General features: G+C 47.3%; 1 protein-coding gene across 1 annotated transcript; it reads left to right on the forward strand.

Moving 5' to 3' along the window:
• Window positions 1–44: 44 nt before the first annotated feature.
• LOC140360660 (uncharacterized) lies at window positions 45–10,050 on the forward strand. Its single transcript, XM_072445983.1, has 2 exons — window positions 45–464; window positions 2,441–10,050. Exons 1-2 carry the CDS (start codon window positions 437–439, stop codon window positions 3,727–3,729), a joined length of 1,317 nt encoding a protein of 438 aa, XP_072302084.1. The 5' UTR covers window positions 45–436; the 3' UTR covers window positions 3,730–10,050.
• Window positions 10,051–14,892: the final 4,842 nt, after the last annotated feature.

Consider the following 14,892-nt stretch of genomic DNA (forward strand, 5'->3'; position numbering starts at 1 on the left):
GAAAACGGGGTGCGTTTACGGCAAACTCCAGCCCCGAAAGCTGCATTGTTCATACTTTTTTTTTTTAATGCCGTATAAAGAAGGCTAACGTAGCGAGCAAGTAACGTTAGCTCGAAATAACTCTAATGAGGCTGTGCTAATGATGTACGTCTGAGGAGCTTAAAGAGTGTTCATTTTGAGTGCCACGCCCTCTTTCACGGGTGCACACGACAATGACAGAAGCAAAATCATCTGCTGAATTTCAGATAAATAAATACAAATCGACAATAACAACAATATTCAAACCTGTTGCAAATATTTTGAAAAGAGTTTGTTCAGAGTTAGATCATTTATAGGATTACAACAATTTCACCGTGTTTTATTTAAACACACCAGGCTCCTCCCCTCAGAAAACAGACTCCTCCCCTCTAAAAACAGGCTCCTCCTCTCTGAAAGCATGTACAAAAGGCTCCTCCCCTATGGCTGTATAGCCTACATGTCTGCGGCTGAGACTAACTTAAAGAAGCTTGATGTGGAGCAAGCCCAGGCCTTGCGCATCTGCTGTAGGGCTTTTAGGACCTCCCCTGTCTCGGCGCTGCAGGTTGAGTTGGGGGAATTGCCGTTACGGCTCCGGAGGCTAGAACTTCTGTTGGCTTACTGGGTGAATGTGCAAGGTCATACGAGCTCTCACCCGGTGAGGGACTTTCTCAGGGTTGATGGGGGGCAGAGTGAGGCTGGCGGTATGATTTTCAGCCAGGTAGGAAATGCGAAGGCGCGGCTTGCGGGGGTTGGTGATCTGCGTGTGAGCCCGTCGGTGGCTTTGTCTGCTATAGCTCCGTGGAAGTTTGTCCCGGCTCCTGTTGATGTTAGCTTGCATGGCAAGCTTAGAGGAGTCGCTGGGAGGGCACCGCAGTTTGCCGTTCAAGCGCTCATCGATAAGCACTCAGGTGATGTGTTTATTTATACCGACGGGTCTAGGGATCCTGAGAGTGGGCGTACTGGCGCCGCTTATTTTGTGCCTGACCTGGGGCTAGCGGTCAAGAAGAGGTTGACAGATCGCCTTTCTGTTTTCACGTCGGAACTTATAGCGATACGGTTGGCGTTGGAATGGGCGGAATCTGCTTTGCAGTGTTGCGGCATTGTGGTGGCCTCTGACAGCCTTTCTGCATTGCAAAGCATTAAATCTGGGAAATCGGATTGCAGACAGGATGTGTTGAATGGCATCTTCTGTCTGATGCTCTCCCTGTCCAGGAAGGATGTGAGGGTTTCCTTCATTTGGGTCCCTGCGCATGTGGGGGTGGATGGTAACGAAATGGCTGATGCACTGGCTAAACGTTCCCTTCGGCGGCCATCAATTGATGTGGCGGTTGAGTTAAGCAAATCTGAAATCAAGCCTGTTATCAAGAGTCATGTGGTCGGCCTTTGGCAGGAATTTTGGAGCCACTGTGTTACTGGACGGCATCTCTATCACATACAGGGTAGTGTGGGTCCTTGCGGGTCTATGGGCAGGAACGCGTGGGAGGAAAGGGCCTTCGCCCGCATGAGGATTGGCCATACTGGACTCAATTGGTCACTAAGTAGGATAGGCAAACATCCGACCGGTCTGTGTGGTCACTGTCGGGTGCCAGAGACTGTCGAGCATGTGCTGATTTGCTGTGAGGCTTATGATAGGGAAAGGGCCGGGTTGGCCTTGTGGTTTCGGAATAATGGGCGGGAGTTCAATCTGCGGAACGTTCTGGCGATCCAGTCACAGGGTTTGTGTCAGGCTGTGGTTGCTTACTTATGTAGCACAGGGCTGGGTAAACGTTTATAGAGGTGGGGGGTGTTGGAGACTGAGCCGAGGATGAGGAGCAAGAGGATGTTCTAACGCGCTTGGACTTCATGGGCCTAGAAACGCCAAAGTGATGGAAGAAGGACTTCTAAGGGATAAAACGACAAAGACGTCCCATGACCTCATGGGCTTTGTAAAACAACAAAGACGTCCCATGATCTCATGGGCTTTGTGCTTCCGGGGCGCCGAACGTCAAGGAGGGCGAGGAGGGTGGGGAGGAGTCTCCCTGGAGTGGAGCCGAGTTCATTCTTTCCGCTTTGATCCCATGGGCTTTGAAAACAATGACACATAAACACAGTGGTACAAGTATATATGTCATATGAATGGGTTCCAAGTGTGGAGCTCATGGGCTTTGTACTTCCCAAAGCACCGACCGTCAAAGAGGGCGAGGAAGGTGAAGAAGAGTCTCCCTGGAATAAAGCCGGTTGGTCTCTGACACAACAACTATTCTAGTCACAAAAACACATCATGACCTCATGGGCTTTGTAACGCCAAAGCAATGGGAGGAGTACTTTTACGGACTACGACAGAGTCTGAGGACTACGAAACGTCTGAGGAATAAAGTCTGGCGGTAATGCAACACTCGGATGCCAACCGCCATAAAACAACAACAACAACAACAACAACAAGCACGTGCCCGGAAACGTAAAAAGTCCCTTAGCTCGTCCGAGGGTTCTGGGAATGAGCAGCAGGATGAGGCTGAAGCTATTGATGTCCGGGGTGAGAGCAGAGACTGTAAGGTGATCATAAAGCTTGCACAGGATAGTGCATCCTTTAAGGAGTGGAATTCAGTGGCATTGTCAAAGAGCCTAACTGTAGCTGTGGGAGTGATCAAGAGTGCGAGTGTCCTTAGAGATGGCTCGCTGCTGGTCGTGTGCAAGGACGCGGCTCAGCAACGGAAGGCGATTGGAACTAAACGTCTGGGTGGAAAGGACATTCTTGTGTCTGATGCTGAAAGAAACACGGTCAGAGGAGTTATCGTAGGTGTCCCTACGGCGACGTCTGTGGATGAAGTTAAGGAGAATTTGACGGGAGTTACGGTGGTGGACGCTAGGCGTTTGAAGGTGACCCGGTTTGGGGTACGATGTGACAGCTTGTCGGTAATGGTAACACTTGAAGGGAGGTGCCTGCCTAGTAAGGTGTTCATTGGGTACATGTGCTATAGCGTCAGGCCATATGTTCCGCCGCCCCTGCGTTGCTTTAAGTGCCAGCGCTTTGGGCATATTGCAGCGGTCTGTAGAGGGAGGCAAAGGTGTGGTAAATGTGCAGGAGATCATGAGTATGGGAAGTGTGACGTGGGTGCAAAACTGAAGTGCTGTAACTGTGGGGAAGAACATAGCTCTGCCTACGGGGGATGCAGGTTTAGCAAAAGAGCTGCTGAGGTGCAGAAAATAAAGGTCTCTCAAGGTATATCCTATGCAGATGCAGTCAAGAAAGTTTCAAGTAACGAGTTTAGAGTAAATACAGAGAGAGGAGCCAGCGCTGCTCCCAGCCAGGGCGAAATGAGAGAGGCCAGCGTGGCTCCCAAGAAGTGTGAAGGTTTCAAGAGTGGAGGTCCCAAGTGTGCAGGTTCCAGAATTAATGAGAATACCCTGGTTGTGGATAGGGAGGATTTTGTACTCTTTATGGTGGATGTTGTAAACTGTGCTGCTCAGACTCAAAGCAGAACTGAAAGGATCAGGATCATTGCTAAAGCTGCAGGGAGATTCCTTGGAACAAAGGAGCTTGATTGGGCAGATATAGAAAACAGGCTAAAGGCGCTAAATGGGAGTCGGAGTGATGGGGGTCTGCTTGTGGGGAGTCAGAGTGATCAGAGTGACGAGATGGGGGTGGGGGTGGTCTCCTGTCCTCGCCCAGTCTCGTGGACGCGCGGCTGCCAAGCGGCGACATCAGTGGACATATTGAAGCCTATAGAGTGAGGCCTGAGGAATGGAGCTGTGTGGTGGAGGCACCGAGCGTCAGAGAAGGAGAGGAAGATGAAGAGGAGTCTCCCTGGAATAAAGCCGGTTGGTCTCTGAAACAACAACAACTATTTTAGTCACAAAGACATATCATGACCTCATGGGCTTTGTAACACCAAAGCAATGGAAGGAGTACTTTTACGGACTACGACAGAGTCTGAGGACTACGACAAAGTCTGAGGAATAAAGTCTGGCGGTAATGCAACACTTGGATGCCAACCGCCATAAAACAACAACAACAACAACAACAACAACTACGACAAGGTCTGAGGAGTGGAGTCTGGCGGTGGTGCAGCACTTGGATGCCAGCTGCCGTAGAGCAACAACAACAACAACAACTACGACAAAGTCTGAGGAATAAAGTCTGGCGGTAATGCAACACTTGGATGCCAACCGCCATAAAACAACAACAACAACAACAACAACAACAACGGACTACGACAGAGTCTGAGGACTACGACAAAGTCTGAGGAATAAAGGCTGGCGGTAATGCAACACTTGGATGCCAACCGCCATAAAACAACAACAACAACAACAAACACGGCTACCAAGCAGCGACATCAGTGGACATATTAAAGCCTATAGAATGAAGCCTGAAGAATAAAGCTGTACGGTGGAAGCACCGAACGTCAAAGAAGGAGAGGAAGATGAAGAAGAGTCTCCCTGGAATAAAGCCGGTCACAAAGACATATCATGACCTCATGGGCTTTGTAACACCAAAGCAATGGAAGGAGTACTTTTACGGACTACGACAGAGTCTGAGGACTACGACAAAGTCTGAGGAATACAGTCTGGCGGTATTGCAACACTTGGATGCCAACCGCCATAAAACAACAACAACAACAACTACGAAACGTCTGAGGAATAAAGTCTGGCGGTAATGCAACACTCGGATGCCAACCGCCATAAAACAACAACAACAACAACAACAAAACATGCACACAAAGACGTCCCATGACCTCATGGGCTTTGTACTTCCAAAGCAATGGAATCAACAACAACAACTATTCTAGTCACAAAGACATATCATGACCTCATGGGCTTTGTAACACCAAAGCAATGGAAGGAGTACTTTTACGGACTACAACAGTCTGAGGACTACGAAAAGTCTGAGGAATAAAGTCTGGCGGTAATGCAACAATTGGATGCCAACCGCCATAAAACAACAACAACAACAAAACATGCACAACAGGCTCCTCCCTCTGAAAACAGGCTCCTCCCCTCTGAAAATTTGTACAAAAGGCTCCTCCCCGTGGTGGCCTCTGACAGCCTTTCTGCATTGCAAAGCATTAAATCTGGGAAATCGGATTGCAGACAGGATGTGTTGAATGGCATCTTCTGTCTGATGCTCTCCCTGTCCAGGAAGGATGTGAGGGTTTCCTTCATTTGGGTCCCTGCGCATGTGGGGGTGGATGGTAACACGTCACAAAGGCGCCGGTCCAGCTGGCAGCCCGGTGCAACGCTCCGCTCTTTTTTCACACTTTTTTCACACTTATGTGCTTTATCTTTTGTATTTTGTAAATATTTTTTCTACTTTAGTTGTACGATCGGGACACGCGCTGGAATCGCTTAATTCAACTTGTTTTGACTTTGTTCGGCTGGATTATTGAGTGTTTTTCGTTGTGTCGTCGTGATGTGCGCTAGCTCTGAGCTAGCCCCACCGGCCCCACCGCGCTCCTCGGCCACAGCCGCCGTATGGATCGGCGCCGGTGCGTTTATACAAAGGAGGAACTCATGAAACTGCGGAAAACCATCGTCTTACCCGGAGATCGTCACGTTATCCCGGCGGACATCCTCATTTTTCCCCTCCATCCCTTGTTGGGAAATGGGAGGTTTTGTCTATAGGAGTTTTTGTTTATAAGAGTTCTTCTATTGAGAGTGTTTTTTTAAACTTCTTATATTCTGTGATCTGTCCTTTTCCTCTGTGTCTACTGCGTTGTATCAATGAAATTTCCCCATGTGTGGACAATAAAGGATTATCTTATCTTAACGAAATGGCTGATGCACTGGCTAAACGTTCCCTTCGGCGGCCATCAATTGATGTGGCGGTTGAGTTGGGCAAGTCTGAAATCAAGCCCGTTATCAAGAGTCATGTGGTCGGCCTTTGGCAGGAATTTTGGAGCCACTGTTACTGGACGGCATCTCTATCACGTACAGGGTAGTGTGGGTCCTTGCGGGTCTATGGGCAGGAACGCGTGGGAGGAAAGGGCCTTCGCCCGCATGAGGATTGGCCATACTGGACTCAATTGGTCACTGAGTAGGATAGGCAAACACCCGACCGGTCTGTGTGGTCACTGTCGGGTGCCAGAGACTGTCGAGCATGTGCTGATTTGCTGTGAGGCTTATGATAGGGAAAGGGGGGGTTGGCCTTGTGGTTTCGGAATAATGGGCGGGAGTTCAATCTGCGGAACGTTCTGGCGATCCAGTCACAGGGTTTGTGTCAGGCTGTGGTTGCTTACTTATGTAGCACAGGGCTGGGTAAACGTTTATAGAGGTGGGGGGTGTTGGAGACTGAGCCGAGGATGAGGAGCAAGAGGATGTTCTAACGCGCTTGGGCTTCATGGGCTTAGAAACGCCAAAGTGATGGAAGAAGGACTTCTAAAGGATAAAACGACAAAGACGTCCCATGACCTCATGGGCTTTGTAAAACAACAAAGATGTCCCATGATCTCATGGGCTTTGTACTTCCAAAGCACCGAACGTCAAAGAGGGCGAGGAAGGTGAAGAAGAGTCTCCCTGGACTAAAGCCGAAACACCAAAGTGATGGAAGAAGGACTTCTAAAGGATAAAACGACAAAGACGTCCCATGACCTCATGGGCTTTGTAAAACAACAAAGATGTCCCATGATCTCATGGGCTTTGTACTTCCAAAGCACCGAACGTCAAAGAAGGAGAGGAAGATGAAGAAGAGTCTCCCTGGAATAAAGCCGGTCACAAAGACATATCATGACCTCATGGGCTTTGTAACACCAAAGCAATGGAAGGAGTACTTTTACGGACTATGACAGTCTGAGGACTACGAAAAGTCTGAGGAATAAAGTCTGGCGGTAATGCAACACTTGGATGCCAAACGCCATAAAACAACAACAACAACAACAACCTGGGATCTTCTGGTTTGGGTGTAAATACTCTTTCCATTTGTCCACCTCATCCTGGAAAAGCCATAAATTTAAACACTACTTTCCTATTTATTTACATATTTCATAAGTGCATTGCTTCAAATACAGACCCAGTTTATTACATAAGTGAAATATTAAGGCAAGGAAAGTGCAGGAAAGTCAATTTGAAACATTGTCTGTTTTATTCTTGTAGATAACATGTTTGCCGTTGAAAATTAGGCATTTCATGTGTAAAAAGTGGCCAAAATGACACTCTTTCTTTCGTTCTTGCCAATACTTGACCAGCTCCAAATCCTGTAAACACGTTACATTTCTGCTCTGCTCTGATTCCTCACATTTCAATCTCGTTGAAGTGTTTCTTTAGTTTCGAACTCTCTGCCGCCGTCGGGTCGAGTTTGCCGTGAACCACAGCACCGTCTCCAAAAGGACTTTGTATGTTTCTAAATGTACTTTCTGTTGGACACTTAACGCTTTTACAGATTTGACAAAACGTTCACAGTTCAACCACAAAAACCTGGAGCGGAATTCTTCTTCCCAAAGGACCTTTTTTTTTCTGGAGCATCACTGGAGCTGGTCCCGCCCCTCGACACGCCCCATCCCCCACTTCAACCTGGATTTAGTTTTGAAGTCATTTTATAACAAGAGGGTGTTTGTGTGAAATCAAAAAGCATTTATTTATTGATGAGTGGTTGTTAAAACATTTGGATTATGCAAATTGTGATTATTTTGAAATGTATCTGATCGTCATTAAGTGGGGTTTGTCATCGATTTTTTTTTTAGATTTAGGTGAAAAGACCAACAAATTAATTTAAAAAGTACCATATTTCCGGTTTCCTCGGTCGATGGTCACTGGAAAGCCCAGTGTGTACGTTGTGAATGTTTTATTTTGTAATTGTTTGACGTTTCTTTTGGATCGCTCGCCACACACGGCAGTACATCGGGATAAAACTTCATAACCGCCATTTTTGTTCACCTAAGAGTTTTGTTTAAATAGTCCTGCACTTACCCTTTGCTGCTTTCGCCTAACCTTTGCTGATCCCTTGTGGTTGGAGTCGGTATGTGAGCGAGTACGATCCACTTCCTTGTTTCTTTGACTTCTCTCAAAGCCTCGACGCCGCGTTTGAACCTTTCTTTATGTCATGCTAATGCTAATGCTAATGTCAGACGCATTATGACCTGGAAATATCACACCATCACAGTGCCGCATGGCGATAAACAGGAAACCGCTGTTGCAAACGTGCTTAGCTAGCTTTGTGTTGCTAAGGCTCGACATATAAGTTAGCATCAGTGGAAATATGGCGCTCTAGCACGAGTTTTCAAGTTTTTTTTTAATTGTTTGTGTTTCTCTGCTTTTTGCCTCTTGTTTTGACCCGAGTGAGCGTTCTCTCTGATCCAGATCTGGCTGTGGTGTGAAGCACCTCCTCCTGAGCTAAAGTGGAGTTCAGCAGAGCTAGAGCCTTCGGGGAACGCGTCCCTCTCACATCAAACCGTCTGTTCAGTGTGTTTCAGACCAGTGCCTAAAACTTGACTTTAGATGTTTGTCTTATTTGCAGAGCACAATTCACACACAAGGCCATTCAAAGTGCTTCACAACAGGAAAAATGCAGTAACATTCATTCATTCATTTTCTACCGCTTTTTCCCGTTCGGGGTTGTGGGTGACTGGAGCCTGTCCCAGTGACTGTGGGCCTTAGGCGGGTTCACCTTGGACAGGAGCCAGGTCGTCGCAGGGTTAACGTCTATCTATCTATCTATTCATTCAATTTAACAGTTTTGCTGACATTAATCATACATTTTGTCCGTGCTGAGAGATCTAGATGGAAAACCAAATCTATTGGATGACACTGGCCCACACTGGCCCACTGCACTGGCCCACACTGGCACACACTGGCAGACACGCTTTCCCATATTTATTTGACATTGCCAGCGTGACAGGCGTCTCCGGGACGGGCACATCACTTTTAGACTGATTCTTTCCCATGTTTAATTGTCACAAATCACAAAAGACCTAAAAGAGAAAAGTGCAAAGAAAATCCTTTCAGTCATGTGTCCTCACACTGGCACCAGCAGGAGGCCGGTCCATGTTTAGTCCTGACTCTGGCACCAGCAGGAGGCCGGTCCATGTTTAGTCCTGACTCTGGCACCAGCAGGAGGCCGGTCCATGTTTAGTCCTGACTCTGGCATCAGCAGGAGGCCGGTCCATGTTTAGTCCTGACTCTGACACCAGCAGGAGGCCGGTCCATGTTTAGTCCTGACTCTGGCACCAGCAGGAGGCCGGTCCATGTTTAGTCCTGCAGCTATAGGTGTTTCACTTATTTTTTTTAAATATATGGGTTATGTCACATTTCTATTAGAGGGTCCGCCCCCTGTTTGTCTCCATGGAGATTATTGTTCATCTGTTTCATTGCTAAAATAATTATTTGAAGAAAATGCATTATTACTGTGAGAGCTCCACAGATCAGACCTGTAACTTGGCTTGTCTCCATGGCCACAGTTAAGTTTAATGCCCTGCTGCGGAACATTCTCTGCATGAGACAAGCGGATGACGGACCTGATTTGACCTTTGACCTTTGACACGCTCTGGGTCTCCACTTTTATTGATTTGAATTTAAAAGGCACTGGTTTGAACGCAGCTGAATGTTCTTTATCTACGTGTCATAAAACAGAACTTGTGCTTGTTTTGAACATTTGTAAAGATTTATATTGACTTCAGTTTTGAGTGTTTTTTGTGTTTGTTTGTGAGTTTCTCTGGGGTTTCATTGTTGATTTTTTGTTCCACTAAAAGGGAGAATCTCAAACTGTCAACCAATCCAACAGCCCCTGATGGCTCTTTGCGCTGGGACTTTTGTAAGCATCAAAAAACAAAATGTTATATTATGAAAATATCAACTGTATTTCATTTTTTGTCTTTTTCTCAAGAAGGGAACTAAGCCTGTGCCTTACGACGACGCACTCGCTGCAGAAGCACATCCCCCACATCACTCCAGCCATTTTAGATTTGCCTCTTTTTTTTTTATTGATGTTTTTGATTTTTGTTTGTTTTTTCATGCAAAACCCATTTTCAGATTTGAACAGAACAAAAAACATTGGTATTTAATGTCATGCTTTGAGTCTGGTCCCATTCTCAGGAGGGGGGGCTGGCTCCTGGTGACGCCCATTAAAACGAGTGGATATTTTTCAACTTTTGTCCGTCTCGTTGTCTTTATTTTCAATGCTATTGTCGCCACACGCATACCAACTTTACGTTTGTGGACTTGATGTTGTCGACGCGTTCGAGATCATCAAACGTCCCCCGCGCGTCCACACTAAAGGGGTCAAACTCGGTGTATCGCGAAAACCATAAAATGCGCGACCACGACTGCGACGCTAGCTTGTTTCGCTGACAAACAGAACGGAAGAACGCAAGAAACTCATCATGAGACAAAAAGACGAAGCAGCAGCAGTAAAAAGAAGTGCAATATCAAAGATCAGTTCTTTTCTGTGCAGAGGCTCACACTGCGGGTTCGGAAGGGGGGCGGGGCTCGGAGGGTGGGCGGGGCTCGGAGGGGTGGCGGGGGTACTGATACTGACGTTCCGTTCTTCAGTGTCACGGGTATTTCCGAGGTCTCGCCCCGATGTCGGAAGGTGCAGTCGCTGAGAACATCTTTGAACGCGCTCTCTGTTGGCGTTCGATTGAAAGTTCGATTGTGCCGAGGTATTTCGAACGCTCTCAGTACGTTCGGATCGGAGCGTGTTCTAGACTCTCCAATCCGTGCGTCATGACAATAGAAGAAGGCGATGAAAAGATAACTTCCAGGACAACGACAACGACGACGGTGAAGTGTCTTTTCCGACCGAGACCGCATGGACAAGGGCGACGTGGGTGCTGCGAGTGGCCGCACGCCGTCTCGCTCTGTCCGGCGAGAGTTTGTCAGTGGCTCCGAACAACTGTAACAGTCTTTTACGTTGTGTAAAAGGTATATCCCCGTCTCTGCTGGAGACTGGAGATAGAGAAGGGAGACCTTTAAAACTCTGAGTAAGAGCAATGAGAAGACACTTACACAAAGAAGACAAGAGGAAAGTTGAAGAAAATCCATCTGGAGCGTGTTCGCACTGACCTCGTAAACTGACCGAGCTTGGATCTCTCCTTCACTGTGGAACTCCTTCAGGTTTCTACTTTTTGTTCATGTTTGGTAGTTTTTCCTGGCCGAGAAGGAGGGTCTAAGGACAGGCGACGCTGGAACATTTGTGTAAGGACAGGGGATGCTGGAACATTTGGCTAATGACACGGGACGCTGGGACATTGTCTAAAGACACGGGACGCTGGGACATTTGTCTAAGGAGAGGGAAGGCTGGGACATATTTGTCTAAGGAGAGGGGAGGCTGGGACATATTTGTCTAAAGACACGGGACGCTGGGATATTTGTCTAAGGAGAGGGAAGGCTGGGACATATTTGTCTAAGGAGAGGGAACGCTGGGACATATTTGTCTAAGGACACGGGACGCTGGGACATATTTGTCTAAGGAGAGGGAAGGCTGGGACATTTTTCTCAGGACACGGGATGCTGGGACATTTGCTGATTTCCAGTGAACATAGTTAAATCTGTTTTCAGTGTCGTCCTTCGAGGCAGCTGCTATTGTGATTTTGAGCGTTACAAAAATAAATTGAATTGAACAGATTTGATTTAATAGTTTGCAATGTTTTGAGGCTAGAGATAACTCTCCCAGACAAAAATATATAAGTATACATATAGAATATTGTTTATGATCACAGACCTGTCAGATTGCACCGGGATGTTCGTTCATGAAAGTAGAATCTGCTCTTCACATCAGGATCTGACCTTCAGCCTGTGCAACAGCCTTTTTCACACTGTCACGAGTCAGGTCCACGTAAAAGTGCCACCTATTTATAAAGGTGTCTTAAAGTCCTGGGGGGTGAGCATGTGCACGCATCCATACGACTCTTTAGTTGTCATGGAAATAAGTGCAGCGGTCATCTGATCGCGGCTCACACGGCTCATGGTGGGGGGTTTGGGGAGCTCCACAGAGCTGACCCTCCAGCACTAATCTGTTTACTGCCATCTTAACACCTTTTTAATTTATCAGCAGTTTAAGCCAATAATCAGGACGTCTTCTCCCTCAGACAGACTGACATTTGCAATCTGATTGTGTCGACCTCCTGCTGTTTATTTATTTGCACATTTTTGTTTTCCCTTTCAGAGACCACGGGAGCCAATCCCACACATCAGATTAGTCATGTTCTTTTACCAGAACTGTACCCCAACAATCATTATGAAAATACAAAAACATGGGCATGGGGCCAGTTTGTCTCTATCAGCAAATAAAATGACACAGCTTCACAGAAATATCTGTCTGACTCTCTCCTCTGCGTTCTCTGCTCTCACTCTGTCTTTCTCTGCATCCAGAAATCTCTTTGGTCTTCTTCTGGAGTGGTCCTCCAGACCACTTTGGACCTACTTCTGTTGATGGCGGACTACGTTTCCATGGCGGAGGTTCTGGTCCGGATGGACTGTAGCCTCCTGCCTGAGGGAAGTGGCCTCCTGCCTGAGGGAAGTGGCCTCCTGCCTGAGGGGAGTGGCCTCCTGCCTGAGGGGAGTGGCCTCCTGCCTGAGGGGAGTGGCCTCCTGCCTGAGGGAAGTGGCCTCCTGCCTGAGGGGAGTGGCCTCCTGCCTGAGGGGAGTGGCTCAAATAGTCCGTGTCCAGGGTGAGAAGAGTCGGCTGTGAGCCGACCTGCACGTCCCAGAACCCTGGAGACGTACAGGTCCTGCAGAGATGGAAGTCTGTAACCGATCACCTTCTCAGCAGAGGGCGCTGTAGTCTCTGTTTGTCCCTGGCTGTGGCTCCAGTGTACAACAGGGTGATGGAGGAGGTGAGGATGGACTCAATGATGGCCGTGTAGAACTGCACCATCATCAATCATTAATCATGTTTAGTGTCACAGATTCTCACCAGAAGCCCATTATCAGAAATCCCTTGGTTTTATACACTAATTATCATCTAAAATAAACTGACAAAAGGTTTAAAACTCCACAATGACTTTTAATAAGGTTTGACCTAAATGTGGTAGAAACCCTCTGACCGCTCTGACACCCTGAGCACCCAATGCCTCATCTACTTATTTATACGTCAATTGGTAAAATGTATCTACCAAACGCGTTGCCTCCTCCTCTGCCTTCCAAAATGACTAAAACTCTCGAGTCACAAGTTTATTGCAGGTGAGGTTCGACCTGAAAGTTTGTGTCCCATTATCAGCAGAAACGAGTCCTTCACACCCCATTATCCTCATGAAGATCGTCTAACACGAACGTCTCCCCGAGTCCGCGGTTCGTCTGTGGAGCGTGAACGGGAACGCGAGTCCCCCAAGTGCGAACCGCAGGAGGTCGCTCACGTGATCTGACGGTAGAAGGGGAGAATCAAAGACGCTCAGAACACCGGTGTCAGCAGAACAGTCACTTTCACGACCTCTGAACCAACTTTTGTGTGTTGTGTGTGTTTTGTATTCATTAAGCAGGTTTTAGGTCCTTGTTTTAGGCATTTTTTGCTCGTGGAAAGTAAAGCAGTTCTGCCCTGATTTTATATTAATATTCATAAGTTCACCGCCTGCTTCACTCCGTGGAGGTGTTCTTGCTTCGCCTGCAGTGTTTCACAGTATGACACTGAAGTTATCTATCTTGCATTTATTCCGTAATATGTACACTAGCTGTCACAATTGATCAAATGGTTAAGCTTCTTTGTTTAAATGTCAGTGCTGACTATGGAGATGCTTTACTTTTGATACTTTTATCTCTCAAAACTTGGGTACCTGTTTTTTCACACAGAAGTAGGTGTTAAAATGAGTGCATCGAGCGCTCACAAACCCACGTCGTTCATATTCACACTCACGGTCACGGATGGAGGAAAGCTCAGTTATGGAGGAGATTCAGAACATTTCTGAGGCTCAGATCAAACTGTGAATGAAGCTAAATCTGCTCCAGCCGAGTTTGTGACGAGGAACAGAGTGAGAACAGAGTGAGAACAGAGTGAGAACAGGGTGAGAAGAGAGTGAGAACAGGGTGAGAAGAGAGTGCAAAGAGAGTGAGAACAGGGTGAGAAGAGAGTGAGAAGAGAGTGAAAACAGGGTGAGAAGAGAGTGAGAACAGGGTGAGAAGAGAGTGAGAACAGGGTGAGAAGAGAGTGAGAAGAGAGTGAAAACAGGGTGAGAAGAGAGTGAAAACAGGGTGAGAAGAGAGTGAGAACAGGGTGAGAAGAGAGTGAGAAGAGAGTGAGAACAGGGTGAGAAGAGAGTGAGAACAGGGTGAGAAGAGAGTGAGAAGAGAGTGAAAACAGGGTGAGAAGAGAGTGAGAACAGGGTGAGAAGAGAGTGAGAACAGGGTGAGAAGAGAGTGAGAAGAGGGTGAGAACAGGGTGAGAAGAGAGTGAGAAGAGAGTGGGAACAGGGTGAGAAGAGAGTGAGAAGAGAGTGAGAACAGGGTGAGAAGAGAGTGAGAAGAGGGTGAGAACAGGGTGAGAAGAGAGTGAGAAGAGAGTGAGAACAGGGTGAGAAGAGAGTGAGAAGAGAGTGAGAACAGGGTGAGAAGAGAGTGAGAAGAGGGTGAGAAGAGAGTGAGAAGAGGGTGAGAACAGGGTGAGAAGAGAGTGAGAAGAGAGTGAAAACAGGGTGAGAAGAGAGTGAAAACAGGGTGAGAAGAGAGTGAGAACAGGGTGAGAAGAGAATGAGAACAGGGTGAGAAGAGAGTGAGAAGAGAGTGAAAACAGGGTGAGAAGAGAGTGAAAACAGGGTGAGAAGAGAGTGAGAACAGGGTGAGAAGAGAGTGAGAAGAGGGTGAGAAGAGAGTGAGAACAGGGTGAGAAGAGAGTGAGAAGAGAGTGAGAAGAGGGTGAGAACAGGGTGAGAAGAGAGTGAGAACAGGGTGAGAAGAGAGTGGGAACAGGGTGAGAAGAGAGTGAGAAGAGAGTGAGAACAGGGTGAGAAGAGAGTGAGAAGAGGGTGAGAAGAGAGTGAG

The sequence above is a fragment of the Eucyclogobius newberryi genome, unplaced genomic scaffold (assembly GCF_026437365.1).
Source record: "Eucyclogobius newberryi isolate DKJ021-1_F unplaced genomic scaffold, fEucNew1.0.hap1 SCAF_15, whole genome shotgun sequence".
Taxonomy (NCBI): Eukaryota; Metazoa; Chordata; class Actinopteri; order Gobiiformes; family Gobiidae; genus Eucyclogobius; species Eucyclogobius newberryi.

Bases quoted from the DNA above. Each gene is read 5' to 3' on its own strand.
- LOC140360660 (XM_072445983.1), top strand. From the start codon at position 437: ATGTACAAAAGGCTCCTCCCCTATGGCT. The intron at 465-2,440 runs GTATAGCCTACA...AACAACAACAAG, and splicing joins AAGGCTCCTCCCCTATGGCT to CACGTGCCCGGAAACGTAAA.